The sequence below is a fragment of the Sebastes fasciatus genome, chromosome 12 (genome assembly GCF_043250625.1).
Source record: "Sebastes fasciatus isolate fSebFas1 chromosome 12, fSebFas1.pri, whole genome shotgun sequence".
Lineage (NCBI taxonomy): Eukaryota > Metazoa > Chordata > Actinopteri > Perciformes > Sebastidae > Sebastes > Sebastes fasciatus.
The window spans coordinates 7,252,473-7,270,964 of NC_133806.1; the positions used below are offsets into that span (position 1 = coordinate 7,252,473).

An 18,492-nucleotide genomic window follows, 5' to 3' on the forward strand; every position below is an offset into this window, starting at 1 on the left:
TGTGTTAATTATAATATCTAATTATAAAAGGAGAACAGTGATAAAGTCCCTAAAAAAATTTATTTCTACAGGAAAATTTCAGAAAATAAATCACATAAATGTTCTTTTTTTTTATCAGCTGATGTAGTAAAAGATCCAATGAAAAGACCAAAAACCAACAATGTGTTAGTCCGTATGTCAATACCTTCTGACTTCCCTACCCTGTCTGTGGCACTCAGGCCCAGGTCCAGTCATTCTTACTGAAGACACATAGCAGTAAAAACAGCTCACAAATATGTAGTTTTATTATTAATTAAAAGGTTCAGTAATTTCCTAAAACAGCTTGGCACTGTAGTTTTTATCAAACGTTACTCAAACAAGAGTTACTAGTGCATTTGTTGAGGGACTATTTTCAGCGGCGGATTAATACACATTAAGTGCTCTAGTGAGTATTTACAGCAGCAGGACGGTGTATGTGGGGTTGCGTCAAAATAAACTACAGTGCGCGTGTTCATGGTAATGAAGGAGCATGTCATTGAGTGCCTCAAGTGGCTCAATGATGTGTTTTTAATAGTTTTTGGTCAATAATAAAGCTCTAAAGCAGACGTTCCCAAAGACTGGTCGCAGGAGACCTTAATAGGGTCGCCAAATAAATTTGCAAAATTTCTTCCATCGTCTTTTGAGATTCTATCTGCAGTACACCTTTGGGCCACACGAGGGAGCCTGAGTTTCTGTATTCTGATAATTGTAGCCTATTTATAATCTATTATGAAAGGCTGTAATTTATCAAACGTATCTCTCTTCTAAATGGCTGATTTACCTATTTCAGATAATATAAGGTGATGCGGAAATGGCAGTGAAAATTGTAAGGAACATTTATTTACGTACAAATTTGCTCTTCTTTCGTTCTATAGATAAGGTCTATTGGGAATTGGGTGGCGATAGTTTGCCATTTTTAAAAAAGTGGGTTCCCCGAAAACAATTTGGGAAACGCTGCTCTATGGCACAGAGGAAGAAGATATATCAGGTTTTGGATACAAAGACAGTACTTTTTGCAACATCAATTCATTGTTGGTTTTAGTTATTTCATGGGATTTGTTGACATTAAGCAAACTGTAAAAAACTAACTACATAATATCACTCTTTTGCTCCAGTTTTACCCCAAAATGTAGCAGATATTAAGGTTTCTCTTAGAAGTTATGGTGGCAAATGATATTAGATGCAGGCCAGGTTTCAGTAAGCAGACAGCCATGGATATACAATAAAACAACCCATCTATCTCTCAGCCAATCAATACTCTCAACCTGATAAATCATGATTCACAATTCAGTCGTAATAGATATTTGTCACCGCTTCCTAATTGGCAGGGCAGTTTGTCTCGTGTGACGTGGGAAAGGATTTTCTCTGAGCGGCGGTGAAACCGTGGACAGACAGAACCTGCGGTGCCGGAGGCCGAACTCACAAAGCGCCACATAAACAAGCTCTAATCCAGCAGCCCCCCGTTTGAATCGCCCTCCGCGCGACAACTCGCCCTGTGCTCTCCCTGACACAGATGAAGCGCTTAACTCCCCCTGTCTGCTATCCCAGCAGGCCAAGGGTGAATTAATGAGCTCCCTGTCCTGTCCAGAGTGATCCATTACTTCCTGTAATTATAAATAATAATCTTGATTATTATGCTGGTTAGCCGGCGAGAGGCATAGATGGATGTGCCTGGGATATGATTCATCATATTTCTCTCCCAGCCACGCGCAGACGAGCAGTCGCCACAGACAACGGCAGGTTTCCATCGCCAGCGTGCTGGCTGACAGATATTAGAGCGGATCGGGGCGGACTGGGCTCTGCTCTATAATACTCATTACCAGCAGTCCCATCATATATCCCAAGACCAACTGCAGAGGTTCATTTCAAAACAAAGGTCTGACGCATGAATACTCTCTTAAAATAAATGTTAAGGCTGCTGGTTGGTGCAGAATGCAGCAACAAAGCCTCTAACAAATCTCTCCAGTCCTCCCTGTTCGTTTTAGATTTCAAATTGTAGGATTCTGTTAATCACTTTAAACCACTACCTGCTCTGGCTCCGCTTTACACACCCTCTATTCTGCACCAAGACGCCTCAGATCTGACAATCACATACTATTAAAAGTTCAGGCTGTAGACAAAAAGGTGGATCATATTTTTACTCCTCCTCTGTATCAGATCAGCTGAGTCAGTGCCACATTTTAAAAACCTTTTAAAACCCCACCTGTACACAGTAGACGGGCATTTTTATAACCTTTTTATCATTTTTTCTCTGGTCTCTTTATATTTTCTTTTATTTCTCAGTTCCTAAGATTATTGTTGTATTCTATGGTACCTTCTGTTCACCCGTGAAGCATCTCATTACTCCGGTTTTAAGTTTACTTACTTACTTATTATGGCTTACTACGGAAGTTGTGACTAATAAACGTATAAGAAACAAGAGACGCAGTCTGGTGAAAATATGTCCAGGCTCTATATATTGATCTTGAAAAAAAATTTGCCTACATTGTCATTTCATATCTCAAGGTTTGGAAATGGTAAAAGGTGTTTCTTGCCAGTTCTGACAATTCTTTCCCCCACCACAATATCACCTTATTATCCCTGAGAACATATTTAGATCAATATTGGTTGGATGAAATTTAAGTGATCTCTGTGTGTTACATTGGAGCAATACAGTATGGGACAGATATAGTGAATCTATACTGTAAGAACAGTGCAAATAAAGCAGGAGAATAAAAAAAGACTCACCTGCAGGCCTTGGCCGTCCACTGTGACCGAGTTGGCTCTCTGCATCTTCCCCCTGCTCGACTGGCTGCACCTTGAGTCTTTCCTCAGCGTCGACTGTCTTTCCTGGGGTCAAAGGTCAAACAACGAGGTTGTTAGAGGATCCAAAAAGGTGATTATCACTAGTATGATTTCTAAGACAAATTTAAAGGAAGTTATGGTACTTTAAATAAATATTTTTCCTACTTTTACTTCATTTGGCTTATTCTGAAAACTCAACTATGTGTATATGCATTTAACTGTATATATATATATGTAATTATTTTTGTAACTTGTCCAAGCCTTTTGATGTTGTTGTTTGTATTGTATTTATTGTTGTAACCAGGGCTGTGGCTACCGTTAAGGACATTGAGGTCATGGCGCTGGTATTTTTTTCTGATGACTTTCAGGTGAACAAAAATGAACAAATAAATAAATAATAAATAAATGATTTAGTATCTTTCCAACCGAATTTCATTCCTGGCAGCGTGAGGAAGGCTTTGAAACAGCATTTAGACCATCGTGTTAGAAAATAAAGCACTTTGTTTTATGGGGCTGTAATTTCCTAAGAATTAATGAATCCAGAAAGTTACCTGGAAATAACATAAAGGAAAATAGTAAAACAAAAAAGGAAAATAGAGACAAAGTTCAGAGACGGTGGGTTTAACTAAGAGGATTTTCTGCTCCGTTTAAATAAAACTTGCAGAAAATATAATTGACCTGCTATAATCCAATAAATGAAATACAATAAATCTAAATAATGAATACGAATTACAGACTTCTGCTATGGCCCTGGTTGTAACATGCACTTTGGAAAAAAAACACTTTTGGGTCATGTCAGTTTAAAAAAATGTAAAGAAACTTTTCCCTGATCTACGTATACGACATCAGGCAGCTCTTATCATCGAGATCGAAATAATTACACAACATGGATAATCTGTGTTTTAGAGATACTTAATTAACAGTTTTTGGTGCAGTCTTTTGAAAAAGACTTGTACCATTTTGGAAATAATCTAGTAGAAAAAAAATAAAGCTTTGCCATTTGAGAGCTCAGTATGAGAACACAGGCTGATGACTGCATTCTCAGTAACACAGTGTCAAACAAGGTTAGCCTCACTCAGCCACGGGACCGCTGACCAGCGAGGAGTGAAGTCTTACCAGGACGACGGGGCAGATGGAGCTGGGGGGCAGGATGTGATCCTTCAGGGGTCCGCAGTCACACTCAGGTTTCACGTGGGAGGCACACTTGTTATGGAGCTGGAGGAGGTGGCATCCGTTATTAACAGCAAACGTGTGTCAGTAGCGGCACACGTTGAAGTGTACATTTTCAGGTACTATGCTCAGGATTTATTTGCATTACATGTGTCTCTGCTTGTGTTTGATTTTCTATTAACTTGCAACCACAAACAAGTGTTTTCAGGGTGTAAATTGGCGGGATGACTTGTGAGGTATCCGAGGTGCTAAAACCAAGCCCTAAAAAACAAGAAGCAGTGGGAATATAATGAGGAGGTGGCTGCTTCTCCTCGGGTGGTGGCTTACCGTGATTTGACACCACACACAGTGGAGCCCAGTCAGGCCCTGGTAACACTTAACGGTTTTGTGACACTTGTCACACTTGGTGGGGCAGTTCCCTTCCACCCAGAAATGATGCATTACCTGCGGAGAGAGGGAGAGACAGCATACAGGGAGGGAAAGAAGTGAGAAAAGAAACATGGTGCAGAAAAACAAGATATATACAAAGGCACAAGTGACACAACAATCAAAGAAAGCAAGACGGAAAGAAAACAAGCAAGAAGGAGAGAGAGAGAGAGAAAAAAGCACAGCATAAGAGAGTTAGAAAGGCCAAACAAATGATGCCGTCTGTGTCTTTAAACCAGGCTTGTCCTGGTAATTAGCAATGCTTAGTAGCAGATTGAGTTGTTTTAATTCCATTAGAAGAAGAGGAGCCCTCATCCTAAGCCCCATGGAGCATCGCTGATCCAAGCGTGCCGACTGGTAAACACTCCAATTGGACGCACCTCTGTGTTTTTCTTGGACTTGACATAGGTTTTGATGCAAGACGGCGGAGCGCGAGCCACGCAGCGCTCGTGGACGGTGTACTTGCAGACTGGGGAAGAAGAAGAAGAAAAAATGCAATTGAAGACTTTCAACTAAGAAAAGATGGAACACAGAGGAGACAAAAAAACAGACTTTTCATGCAGTTACAAGATATACACTGGGGTTTGAGTAATGTGCTGCTGAAAGCTGTACTGAAGGTGTTGCCAATATTTTGTGAAAAAACAGCTTCTGTGACAACTGGATCGGATGTTATCAGCCCATTAAATAGGCATTATAAGTGGTTGTCATTCTCATAGATGTGGTTCAGACGGGGCCTGCTACACCCACTAGTAGGTTTTATCATCGTTTCAAATGGTCGATCACTGAAAGAAGTAATAAAAGAAGACAACACCGCTCTCTAGCGACTGTAGTAATTCCGACAGGAGCAGAGGCGGAAGTCAGGTTGAGGGATTCACATTCCGTGTGAAACCAACAACATTTTTTTTTCTTAGTTTTCACAAAATTAAGTTTCACTTTCTAGTTATCTTAAGCCTTAAGCCTTTTTCCTAATATTACGTGAAAGTGGTTTTATTGCCTAAATCTAAAGAACCTGTTTTGTTTGTGTTCAAAACTACGGCTATCAATCGATTAAAATATTCAATCACGATTAATCGCATGATTGTCCATAGTTAATCGCAGATTTTTTATGTGTTCAAAATGTACCTTAAAGTAAGATTTGTCAAGTATTCAATACTCTTATCAACATGGGAGTGGGCAAATATGCTTGCTTTATGCAAATGTATGTATATATTTATTTTTCGAAATCAATTAATAACACAAAACAATGACAAATATTGATCCAGAAACCCTCACAGGTACTGCATTTAGCATAAAAAATATGCTCAAATCATAACATGGCAAACTGCAGCCCAACAGGCAACAACAGCTGTCAGTGTGTCAGTGTGCCGACTTGACTATGACTTGCCCCAAACTGCACGTGATTATCATAAAGTGGGCATGTCTGTAAAGGGGAGACTCGTGGGCACCCATAGAACCCATTTACATTCATATATCTTGAGGTCAGAGGTCAAAGGACCCCTTTGAAAATGGCTATGCCAGTTTTTCCTCACCAAAATGTAGCATAAGTTAAAGCATTATTTAGCCTCCTTGGCGACAAGCTAGTATGACACGGTTATTAATATCATTACTCTAGCTTAAAAAGTGAGCCCGCCACAACCTAAAAATCATAATTGCGTTAAAGCATTAAAAGAAATTAATGGCGTTAAAACAAATTTCCGTTAACACGTTATTATCGTGTTAACTTTGACAGCCCTATTCAAAATGTAAAGTTTCATTCAGTTTTCCGACGTGTTAGAGCGCCAATGTTGCCAGATGTATAAAAATCGTATTTGCACAATAATTATGCCCTCTGTGCGACGTACGATCAAAAGTTTCATAATGTGTGATAATTTGACCATTTTGTGACACTTACAATTCGTAGTAAGTTTTAGTCTGTGCTGTCTGTTTTTAATTCATTTCCAGATGAATCCTACATCTGTGTTTATGCATCTCTTCTCAAGTGACCTCTTTCCAGCCAATCATCCTTGGTGTAGACTTTGCTGTTGATTAACAGGACTCACGCGGCTGCTCGACGCTCATTTGAAGAGAGTTTACACGAGATATATGCTTTGAATGCACTAATAAGCCCAATTATTTATTTAATTAGCTTAGCTTATGGCCTTAACTATTTTTATGCAGAATATGAACAGGCTTCCAGTTGCACTGTCTTGTAATTAAACAGTAGGCTATTACAAAAAATGTCAGATGGACACATACCCACTTCCAAACATCATAACTACGTCAGCTTGCTTTAAAAAACAACAACAAAAAAAACGATGTGAGTAGATTTGTAAGCTGTCAAAAAGTCGTTTAAATACCTGTTTAGTAAAATTACACATTTACGCCTATTCGTTCTTGTGGTTATGACTCGGGTTGAGGATAATTTTCCTCAAAATACGATAATTTTAAACCTCTAGTTTAACATTTCCCTTCTGGCAACGCTGTAGAACAAGGTGTTTTTAAGTTTCGCTTCACTTTTACAACGTAGCGGGTGCAGTTTGGCCCATCTGACGCATTCGAATTGTAATGATAACGACTGATAACGACCATTTAATCAGCTGATAATATTCAAAATGGGTGTCTGTGAAGGGTGTACAGTTGGGTGCACTTTAATAAAAAAAGCCATTGAGGCTGAAACACGAGCAGGTTTTATACTTTCAGAATAAAACAAAACAAAACATAGAATGATGTTTTTTTAAACTACGGTGGAGATGCTGTTGGTTCTTCCTTCAAACCATCATTTGACACTGGAAACTCTTGGCTAAATCTCAGGTTAATTACGTCTTTTTTTAAAAAGCCAAGGGAAAAAAAGACGCCAATATTTTGATGTAAATTTGACCCCAGAGTAACATCCATGATATCGTCACTGCAACACATGAACCGACGATACCAGCCCAGTATGTCGTAGATGTATCTTGTCTGCGCAGATCAATGTATCTGTCGAACCCTTAATGGTAAGTGAATTACTCACATGAGCAGCAGAGTCCCTGCTTCCCCAGTCCAATCAGCATGTTGAGACACAGGTTACAGTAGGCCGGCTTGTTGAAGTGCTTCAGTCTCCACACGTGCTGCCCGTCATCTTTAACATTCTGCAGTAACAGAAACACATCAAATGATTAAGTGATTGAATGATTGAACTGCTTCATTACATAATTTTATATTCTGGTGGGAGAACCATTTCACTCATTTGGTGGTTATATTTTTATTTGTGTTTTACTTTAGTTCTCAAAGATGTGTTTTCCAAACGCAGCAAAGACAGAGGACACGTTTCGCAGTCTTCCCTTTGCAGTAATACTCATTCATAAAAAATGACACTTAGGCAGGGATTTCTGCTGAAGCTGATCAAATGGTTCCATCTTGTGGAAACATGATGAACTGAAGGCAGAACTGATGGCGCTCTCATTAGTTTGGGGATCACACAGCAGCAGTGGGGATATACACGTGTAAGGATGTTCTCAGGAAACCGCTGGGGAGCGTGTGTGAGGTGTTACGAGATCATTTATGAATTGCAGAAAATGTATCAGTGATGATGAGGAATGTATTTTGTGTATATCCACTGCCTGCTTGTAGTATTTTTCTTATTATCAACAACAGTAGCATGGCCCCAGAGATAAAAAAATACATTTTAGATTTCTCTTTTAAATTCTAGTAATTTAGCTGACACTATGAACCACAGTAATTTACAGTGAGCCATTAGAGAATACATGTAAAAGTACTCTTGTGACCTGAGAGTCAATTTACACTTGCATGATGCGAGAAGATTTCTTCATTTGTGTAGAAACACTCTTAAATATCAGTTATAAAATAGCAATGAGTGTCAAGTTATTAATCGTTTTTCTTTGTACAGAAGAGAATGTAACATTTAACCAAATCAGGTTGAAAGAGCGTTGTTATCGGCAGCACCACACTTTACCCTCAGTTTCAAAACACAGGGTGAAGTGCCTCATACAGGACAGTGTGGAATTCACACATTCTCCCCTTGTGATATTTGTCCAAATGGTTCAGGGACATCATCAGGTAAGTTTTAAATCGCTGTAATGGCAATCATGCCACCGGGCCTACATAATGAAATTGGTCATTAATAACTCTTTTGTTGTCTGATTTGTCATTGTTAAGCAATGTTTTGTGAAAATCCATGTGTTTATGTATTGATCATACAAGTAATGGGCAAATTTGGAGGACAAACAGGAGACAGGCAGGCAATCAGATAACTGCAGGTTTTCAATCATCATGTGTTTGCTTGTAATTTATGCACTACGGTGTGCTTATTTTGAGATGTATTCCTTCGAATTTTTTGTAGTTTTTAACTGAGTGAATGGCTTTGTGACGAGTTTGCTTGGCTGTTTATCTCAGGCTAATGTTTGCACGTATCCATACAACAATTTGTATGATATCTTACAAAAGTTATTCCTCCAGCAACATGTGTCAATTTCCCGACGTTACACTCATACAGGCTTTTCAAAATAAGCATCCATCCTCACAGGAAACAAGTTTGAGTTTGAGTACTTAGTTTTTCTCTGAAATTTCCATTCTAAAACTTTCTTTCTTGGAGCATTAGCAAGCGACCGGTGTCCCAAGCAAATGGAAGTGGTCTCTCTGTGGACTCACCGTCTCCAGGCCCAGCAGGACCAATAGTGGGATGGTGGTCATGCCTCCCTGGATCCACTCCTCCAGTGACACGGTGTCATCATGATCGTAGTCGATCTCCCGCATCATGTCCTGGAGGATCTACATTATTACCAAAAAAAAAAATAAGTCAAAAGAGAAGAGAAGAAGAAGTCGTGTTTTTCATAGAAGTTGTAAATTTGAGAAATTTCGGTTCTCCATGGGGTTGAGAAAAAAAAATCAGTGGAACCTGAAAAATATATTCAATGAGTGTATAAATAATAAGTGTACCCTCTTAATTGTAATATTGAATTTTCAGGCCCATTAGAAATTTCTTTCAGGATCAAAGTTCAGCCACAAAAATGTCATTGCTGTAGAAAAACAGCCCTCAGATAGCTTAAGTAGTTTCTTTCCTTCTCAGTATATTAAATTAACACCATTACTGCTTTCTGTTAACTGGGTGAAATGTCTCTCTTACTGGTTTCAGCTCAGTCACATCCCACTCCAGGTACTCTGCTACATGCATCATCTGGGAGATAATGTGCTCCAGCTCCTGCGGTGAGACCACAGACAGTCAATTACAGGCACAAAAATACTGTATTTACCTTTCTGTATATTGCAGCCTTACAAGTTGATGTCGCTAAGTGCCTTTGGCGTGAATAGACTGATAAACAGCGTGTAATAGCAGGTTGAGAATGTCAGTCTTCCGCACAGAAGAGTTGCAGAGCGAAAAACAAAGGCAGCGTGGGAAGAGCTCGGAGGCTGATGGTTTAATTACAATGGTTGCTTTTCTGGAGAGCAGAGGGGGGTGATATTATTATCTAGTGGGATACTGAATCACTATGATGCACTTTGGACTTCTTTAAGATGTTGAGTGCAAATCAAGAGTTCATAATAAAACAAAAAAAAGTAATAACCATTCTTTTAATTTCTCTAAAATATGAAGTACACACTGAATTAATAGCTCTCTTTTTGGTATGCTCTCTGTCCTCTGTCCTCTTTTCATTACTATCCCTCTCCCAGCCAATAATGGGATACTAATAATGGGATACATTACAAACCCCTCCACCCACTCCACCCTTGCCCTGTAATTCCAACCCACCACTCCCACCTACGCACTTTCTATACATAAGAACTGGTGCGCTTTCATTCAGAAATATACCAACGCCCAACTTTTCTCTTTAATTCTTCTTTTCTGTCATCCACCCATTCATATAATTGTACTATGTGTTGAGTTATTACATGTACAGAATGGGAGCAATCTGATTATGTTTGTTTTATTTACCCCTAAAGTACTTGCATACTGTACATACAGTACAAAGAGTAAATCGCAAAATGTCCCCATTCGAATGCTATATTTATCGTACTGTACATATTTTTTTTGCTGAGCAGCATTTTAATGTTGATGTTTATATACTGTATATACTAAGTATTTTAATCAATAACTACTATATGTATATTTCATAAATGATCAGTGGTTTTACCTATAAAATGTGATCTTAAAAAATAGTAACTATAGTTGTGAAATAAATGTAATGAAGTAAAAATAACTACATTTCCCTCTGATTTGTAGTTGAGCAGAAGTATACTGTGACATAAAATGGAAACACTCAAATAAAGTACCTCAAAATTGTACTTAAATTATTACCCATGTCCTCACGTCTTATTATCCTTCAGGTTTATTAATTTGTATGCATCTTTTTTTCATTAGTGTCATATTGTCAGCATCAAACAAATATAACATGCTTATGCACATACACAAACACATAGTTAAGAAACGAGTAGTCGATTAGTCGATCGACCGGATAATAATCTGTCATTTTGGTGATCGATTCATCGTTGAAATCATTTTAATTTTATCATTTTTAATTTATTTTCCTTTGTTGTTGTTTGTCTGCTTACATACATGTGTCGTTGTCTACTCTTGAGTGCTTTTCTGTTGCCTGTTTGTTTGTTTATATGTTGTCAAAGTGGTGGCTTATTCACCCTTTCTTTCTTCTTTCTATTTTTTTTAAAGTAATATTGTCATACTTACGATTACGATTATCATTGTTTGTATTATCATTTTTCTTTACACTCATTGGCTACGAATTTGAAAAAGAATAAAAATAAAGTCAACTTAGTCCTCCGAAGAGGGGTGGTGTCGGCTAAATAAATAAAGCTCCTCCATTGTGATAATATATTGAATGTTTTGGGTTTTGACCGTTGGTCAGTCAAAACAAGATATCTGATGCGATTACCTCAGGATTTAAGGAAAATTTTGATAGGACTTTTCACTGTTTTCTGAATTTTATAATTCAAACGATTAATTCATAAATCAAGAATATAATCAGATAATGAGAATATTTTTTAGGTGTTAGACAGGAGAATGTATCCTCTCCTAACTGTGCTTTGTGTCTCTCTCTCTGATTTTAATACAGATGTTTTAAAAACTGACAAATTGTCTCGAGTACACACAATAAAATAAAATTCATTAGAAAAGACTTTTGTCATTTTTAATATATTAACAGTAAAAACACATGTTTGGGGGTGTTATCAGTTTAAATTTTGCCATTTTGACAATGAATTTCAGGTGAAAGTTGTTCTTAAAGAGGAGAAATATTTACCGAGCTGTCCAAAGAGCCGTTTCCATCCGTGTCGTAGAGGCGAAACATAACTGTGGAGACAAACAAAACAAAATGTCAAGCTCCAGCATTAACACACCCTTTGAAGTAAACATTAAAAGCAGTTATTGGCAGGAGAAGCCACGGCTCTCACTGCTCAATAAAAAGCTTTTATTGCACTGTGTACTTCACTGCATGCAAATACAAAGCAAAACGTGAATTTATGCAGTTGTAAGCATCTGAATGTTGCAACTTCAAGTGTCCCCCAATTACCACTCAAAAGTGTCACCATGGAAACAGACAGCTCCCAACATCACAGCTGTGATTGGCTGACATCACGGTGATGCGTCTGAACGAAACAGAATCGTGACAATAACAACAACATGACCTGGCTGCAGATCATTTCCATACTAATGTCTACACTTAGAGGCGCTCTTACCCACCGCTGCCCCAACCCCCAACCCCCCACCTCCACCTCCAACTCCACCCCGGCCTCCATGTGAGCGCACTCGAGGTGCAGCACAGGGTAGGTGATGCTGACATCATAAGGAGTTGACGTCAGATGGTGGTTTGTCAGGCCACTAATGAGGAGCTAAGTGCCAGTTTCCTGAGGGGGTGTGACCTTTCGGTGGGCGAAGGGAGGGGGGTGTCTGGTGTTGGGTGGAGGCTGATGGTGTCACAAGGAGGTGACTGTGGTGACCCAGAGAGCTAATAAAGTGCTAAAGATGATGAGAATTGTTTTTAATTTCTGTCTGCAGTACAAATGGGTTGGACAGCGGAAAGTCTCTCTGATTGTTTTCACGAAGAAAAAAAAAACCTCATATGAAGGTTTTCTATATGATATCCAGAGCATTAATATTGCCGCAAACAACTATTTGCTATGTAAAGATTTAGAGGAGTAATGTCTACCTGACCGGAGAGAATGAAGTAGAAGAATGAAGAATGAAACCGTGCGGAGGCAATAGAAATACTCTGAATATCGAATTTAGCACCTATCTTTAAAACTCATTTAAGGAAGAGATTTGCAATTGACCCTTCGCTAAGTCCCGCCCCTTTAACGCAGACTGGCCAATCATAGCGTAGCCTTGGCCAGCTTTGACCAGGTTCCGACAACTATACCAGAGGGTGGGTGCTACGCTTCCACGACAACGTGGTGGGTCGGGCGGCGTCATCAGCTGTAACAACCGTATCAGTGCAGTGCAGAGCGCCGGGGCCCCAGTGGGGCACGCTCACATGCATAAAACATGAACTAAAAGCATGTGTGGCCGGCCCGGCTATGTCAACAAAGCACAGAGGAGCTCTGATTACAACACATACAGAAGGAGAGTGACTTTATTCTCTGCTCAGGTATACTTTATATATCTTTATATATCTATATTTTTGCATAGCAAATTGTTATAGTTTGCTGCTATATTAATGCTCTGGATATCATATAGAGCACCTTTAATTTAGCTCTTATCTATAACACATAACATTACTTTTAAAGAATTGTCTAGGTCAGTGGTTCCCAACCTGGGGTCTGGGCCCCCCTTAGAGGGGCGCCAAAGATCACAGAGGGTTCGCCAGGATTTATCTGCTCTGAGGTTGTCAAAATTAGATTTGAACAGGTATAACTAAAATCATAATAACACACTTATTGGATAATTTATACAAAGTCTGTATATAAACTATTTAAAAAGTATTTTTTTTTTCTACTTAGGAGACCACATTCTGTTTAAACCCGGTATTTGTTCACAGTTGCAGATAAAGATCAGGCTACACTAATAGTATTATACTATGTGTAGAATCAGATTCCAGTGGTGGCTGTGTAGGATTGTTTCCGACTCGTGTGATCCAAACATTTCCAATAACCCCAGAGCGTTGTGAAGTCCAAAAGTCTAAATTTACTGAAAAAAGATAGATGTCATCATTTTTAAAATTCACAACATGTTTTTATCTAATAAAATATTTTGCTTCAATCCTTATTTGTTGGTGGTTAACCTTTCAAAAACAACATCTTCACTGCAGTCAAAAACCTATTTGCTCCCCCCCGCTTGCAGCACACAAAGGGAGTATTAATGGGGGGGTTTGGCAGCAATCTAACAATAACAAAAAATCTATTTTGGCTCTAACACTATTGTAGTAAATTAAGTCCTTACAAAAAAAGAAGATCACATTATGTATTTGCATTCGCTTAGCAAATCCATCAAGACCTCATCACTTTATCTATGTTGACGAAACTGACGAGTTCTATTCATTAAATAAAGTTGATTTAATAAAGAAAGACTAACTCATTTAATACACAGACTCACCTTATTCCAATTGAGGATTTTGTTTGAGGATTTGTAATTCTTTTAAGGGCGATGACGTCCGAAAATATGGGGGGTGGGCTCAGCTTTTCTTAGATACAAGTAGGGGTGGGGGAACCACTTTTCTAGGGCTCGATTCAGTCATATTCTTCATTATTTATTTCAATGTACTGTCACTCATTTAAAAAGAAATTCCTGAATCTTTTTTGCTACTTTTAAGTAAATAAAAAATGTCATTTGTTTCTTTTGCAGTGCAGACATCTGTGCTGGATTCCCAGAATTAGCTTGTTTCAGACGATCCTGATGAAAGAAAAACATCAGCTCAGACATCGCAGCAGTTCTTAAACTAACCAGCAGAGGGACCCGTCCACCTCAATAATAACAACAGAGTGGCTCACAGGGTTGGGGAGAGACAGGGGGAGAGAGAGAGAGAGAGAGAGAGAGTGAGAGAGCGAGAGAGAGAGAGAGAGAGAGAGAGAGACAGGGAGAGAGAGAGAGAGAGAGAGAGAGAGAGAGAGAGAGAGAGAGAGAGAGAGAGAGAGAGAGAGAGAGAGACAGGGGGAGAGAGAGAGAGAGAGAGAGAGAGAGAGAGAGAGAGAGCTCAATAAGATATCATCTATAGTTAAATCCACAATGTGCTCACACACAGGCAGCATCGGTTGAATTATTTAGTCATCCTTGTGCTTAATGAGCGCTACTCTGCTCAATAATTCAGCAGATGGATGAGAATTACCGCAACACAGAGGAAAAAAAAGTCTGATGTCCAATTAAGCATTGTAACCGTGTGAATAAATGATGTGATAAATGCAATTAAGAGATGTGGGAAGACTTGTCAATAAACCGCAACCTTAAGGAATCGAGCTTCACTGCGGAGAAGCTTTATGGGAGCTGCAATGATCATCTCCAAAGAAGTGAGATAAAGAATAAACAGAGTAGGAATAGTGATGATCAATTAAAAAATAAAAGCTCCACCTTCAAATTCTGAAAAAAGGATACTAACTTTGGTTGTAAGCTGAGCTATTATTTTCACCGGGGGTGGGGGGGAGAATAACACGACAATAAAGATGCAGTTTGATTGAATGTGCTTGAAAACCACTAAATATAGCAGAGAAAACTCTTTAATAATTAAGAAAAGTACAGAAAAAAGAAGATACCTGGCAAATATTAAGATGGCAAATAAATATCAATACAACATACAACTTTTCAATTTACAATTTCATTGCTTATAGGAAACCCAATATCTGTCTGGCTATTATAATGTCTTTCTATTTTAAGGTTTCTGTGCTTGTTCAGGCTGATGTCCTGATGTCATGTTAACCTCGCAGACAGGATTTTATTTGGAGAGGCTCATTTGTCCGAGCCTGAAGAAATGGAGACAGAAATAATCTCATTGGTCGAGTTAAACCTTGGCGGAGAACTAAGGTCAACGTAGACAATTTAATTAATAAATATGAATGTTTTCATAGACATTTGTGTCCTTTCATTCTTTTGTACATGATGTGGAGCCAACTTTGTCTCCAAACGTGTGATAAAGAAGTCTTTTGGGTGATATAATTCACAGTTACAGGTTGTTTTTTTTGGATTCAGCACCTGAACAAAAAGTTGTTTGTGTGTTTTCACACTAGTTTCATTAATTTGTGACCACAGATTTGAAGTCTTTGGTAGCAAACAGGAGAGCTAATTAAAAACTGATGCAGGCCAGTGGTGGAAAGCAACTAAGTACATTTACTCAAATACTGTAAGTACTGTATATATAATGGAAAATAAGCCCCACCTCTACCAGCTGCAACATTAACGTAATGTAGATATTTTATATAAATTTTAAGGCTGTCATAGTTAACGCGACAATAACGCGTTAACGCAAATTTGTTTTAACGCCACTAATTTCTTTAACGCAATCAATCTTTTGGAGGTTGTAACTGGCTCTGTTTTAAATCTAGAGTGAAGATACCATATCATATGAAAATAAAACTAAGGAATCCATTGGTACCAACCATGTCATACTAGCTTGGCACAGAGGAGGCTAAATAACACTGCGAATTTATGCTAAATTTGGACGAGGAAAAACTGGCATGGCCATTTTCAAAGGGGTCCCTTGACCTCTGACCTCAAGATATGTGAATGTAAATGGGTTCTATGGGTACCCACGAGTCTCCCCTTTACAGACATGCCTACTTTATGATAATCACATGCAGTTTGGGGCAAGTCATAGTCAAGTCAGCACACTGACACAATGACAGCTGTTGTTGCCTGTTGGGCTGCAGTTTGCCATGTTATGATTTGAGTATATTTTGTATGCTAAATGCAGTACCTGTGAGGGTTTCTGGACAATATTTGTCATTGTTTTGTGTTGTTAATTAATTTCCAGTAATAAATATATACATACAGTTGCATAAAGCAGCATATTTGCCCACTCCCATGTTGACATGTGTATTAAATACTTGACAAATCTCCCTTTAAGGTACATTTTGAACAGATAAAAAAAATGTGTGATTAATTTGAGATTAATCGCGATTAAATATTTTACTCGATTAACAGCCCCATCAATAATAAACTTTACATTATTCTGATATGGGCCATTCTGAATAATGAGTCCTTTTACTTTTGATACTTTAAGGATATTTAAATGCTAATACTTTCACTTACAGTAAGTAAAACTGTAAATGCAGGAATGTGACTCGTAACAGAGTATTTCTACACTGCTAATTTACTTAAAGGTGCAGTGTGTAGGATTTGGCAGCATCTAGTGTTGAGGTTGCAAATTGCCAACAACTGAAATTTCTCCCTGTGCCAAGCATGTAAGACAGGGGTGTCCAAACTACGGCCCGCGGGCCAACTGCGGCCCGTGGTCCACTTTTAATTGGCCCGCAGCAAATTCTAAAACTATAATGGAATGTGGCCCACACATGAAACTTGCACTTGAGTGTATTGTAGTTCTTAGTTTTACCACGAGATGGAGCTACTGCCTTCAACAAGGCAGATTCTCTGCAAAACACAATTAATCAAAGAAAAAGTTTGCCACGGATGACCAAAAATGGCAGAACCAAAGAAACGCAAGATAGCAAGTGAGTGCAGAAAATTTCAGACACGGTGGGAAAATGAATATTTTTTCATAGAGGTCAAGGGGAAGTGTGTCTGTTTGATTTGCAATGAAACTGTTGCAGTGATGAAAGAGTATAATGTACGAAGACACTACGAAACCAAACATCAGACCTACACGTCCTACACTGGTGTTGAGCGAGAAGAGAAAGTAAAGCTAATGGCAGCTAGCCTGCTAGCTCAACAACAGTATTTTTTCCGTGCTAACAAAACACAAGAAAATGCTACAATAGCTAGCTACGAAGTAGCTCAACTCATAGCGCGACACGGGAAACCTTTCTCAGATGGGGACTTCATAAAACAGTGCCTCACTAAAGTCGCAGGAATAATGTGCCCGGAAAAGATGCATGAATTCAACAGCGTGAGCATGTCCAGAAACACAGTTGTGCGGCGAATCGAAGACTTGTCAGCTAACTTAAAGCATCAAGTGTCACATAAAGCTTGTGCTTTTGATTTTTACTCGATTGCATGTGATGAGAGCACAGATGCCACAGACACCGCACAGCTGTTAATTTTTTTGCGTGGAGTTGACGATAACTTTTGCATTACGGAGGAGCTGCTTGATCTCAAGGGTCTCAAGGGCACAACAACGGGTAAGGACATGTTTGAAGCTGTGTCAGATGCAATTGACAAGATGGGACTTAAATGGGACAAGCTGTGTGGAGTTACAACCGATGGGGCTCCAGCTATGACGGGCGAGCGCAAAGGAATGGCCTCTATGGTGTGTGCCAAGGTGCGAGAGAGTGGAGGTGAGGCTGTTAAAATGCACTGTATCATCCACCAAGAAGCCCTCTGTGCCAAGACAGTCCAGCTTGGCGATGTGATGAACACAGTTGTGAAAACTGTCAACATAATTCGAGCACGAGGGCTCCATCACAGGGAATTTCAAGCTTTCCTATCTGATGTTGATGCTGAATACGGGGACCTACTTTATCATTCTGAAGTGCGCTGGCTCAGTCGCGGCTCCGTGCTGCAGCGGTTTTATTCCCTGAGATCAGAAATTGATCAGTTTTTGAAAGAGAAGGACCGACCTCTTCATGAACTGAGTGACCCTCTATGGTTGGCAGACCTGGCATTTCTAGTTGATCTTACTGGTCATCTCAACACACTGAACAAGAGCCTGCAAGGCAAAGACCAGCTTGTGCCACAACTTTACGCACACATGAAAGCATTCTGTGTGAAGCTTCGTCTCTTTGAGACACAGCTACGTAACTTCAATGTTGCGCACTTCCCCACGCTGTCCGAAGTCAAAGTTGCTTTTCCAGAGGTCAACCTTTCTGCTAAAAAGGGAAAATATGTGTCTGTCATCACATCTCTCATGACAGAATTCAGTCAGCGCTTCCAAGATTTTTCTGCCATTGAGAAAGAAATCAAGCTGTTCTCGACTCCCTTCCTGATGGATGCAGAAGAAGTCGAAGAGAGTCTGCAATTAGAGCTCATCGAAATGCAGTGTGATGATTCTCTGAAGAATCAGCATCAGC

The 18,492-nt window shown here is 39.2% G+C and overlaps 1 protein-coding gene across 6 annotated transcripts in view; it reads right to left on the reverse strand.

The window, feature by feature from the left end:
• Positions 1-18,492, reverse strand: part of dgkb (diacylglycerol kinase, beta) — a 99,385-nt gene that overhangs the window by 43,951 nt on the left and 36,942 nt on the right. For all 6 annotated transcript variants that reach the window (XM_074652913.1, XM_074652909.1, XM_074652911.1 and 3 more), the window contains 8 exons: positions 11,628-11,677; positions 9,500-9,574; positions 9,025-9,144; positions 7,388-7,505; positions 4,779-4,867; positions 4,300-4,416; positions 3,919-4,017; positions 2,746-2,847 (listed from right to left, as the gene is read on the reverse strand). In XM_074652913.1, the coding sequence (XP_074509014.1) occupies positions 2,746-2,847; positions 3,919-4,017; positions 4,300-4,416; positions 4,779-4,867; positions 7,388-7,505; positions 9,025-9,144; positions 9,500-9,574; positions 11,628-11,677 (770 nt within the window). The remainder of the gene's footprint in view (positions 1-2,745; positions 2,848-3,918; positions 4,018-4,299; positions 4,417-4,778; positions 4,868-7,387; positions 7,506-9,024; positions 9,145-9,499; positions 9,575-11,627; positions 11,678-18,492) is intronic.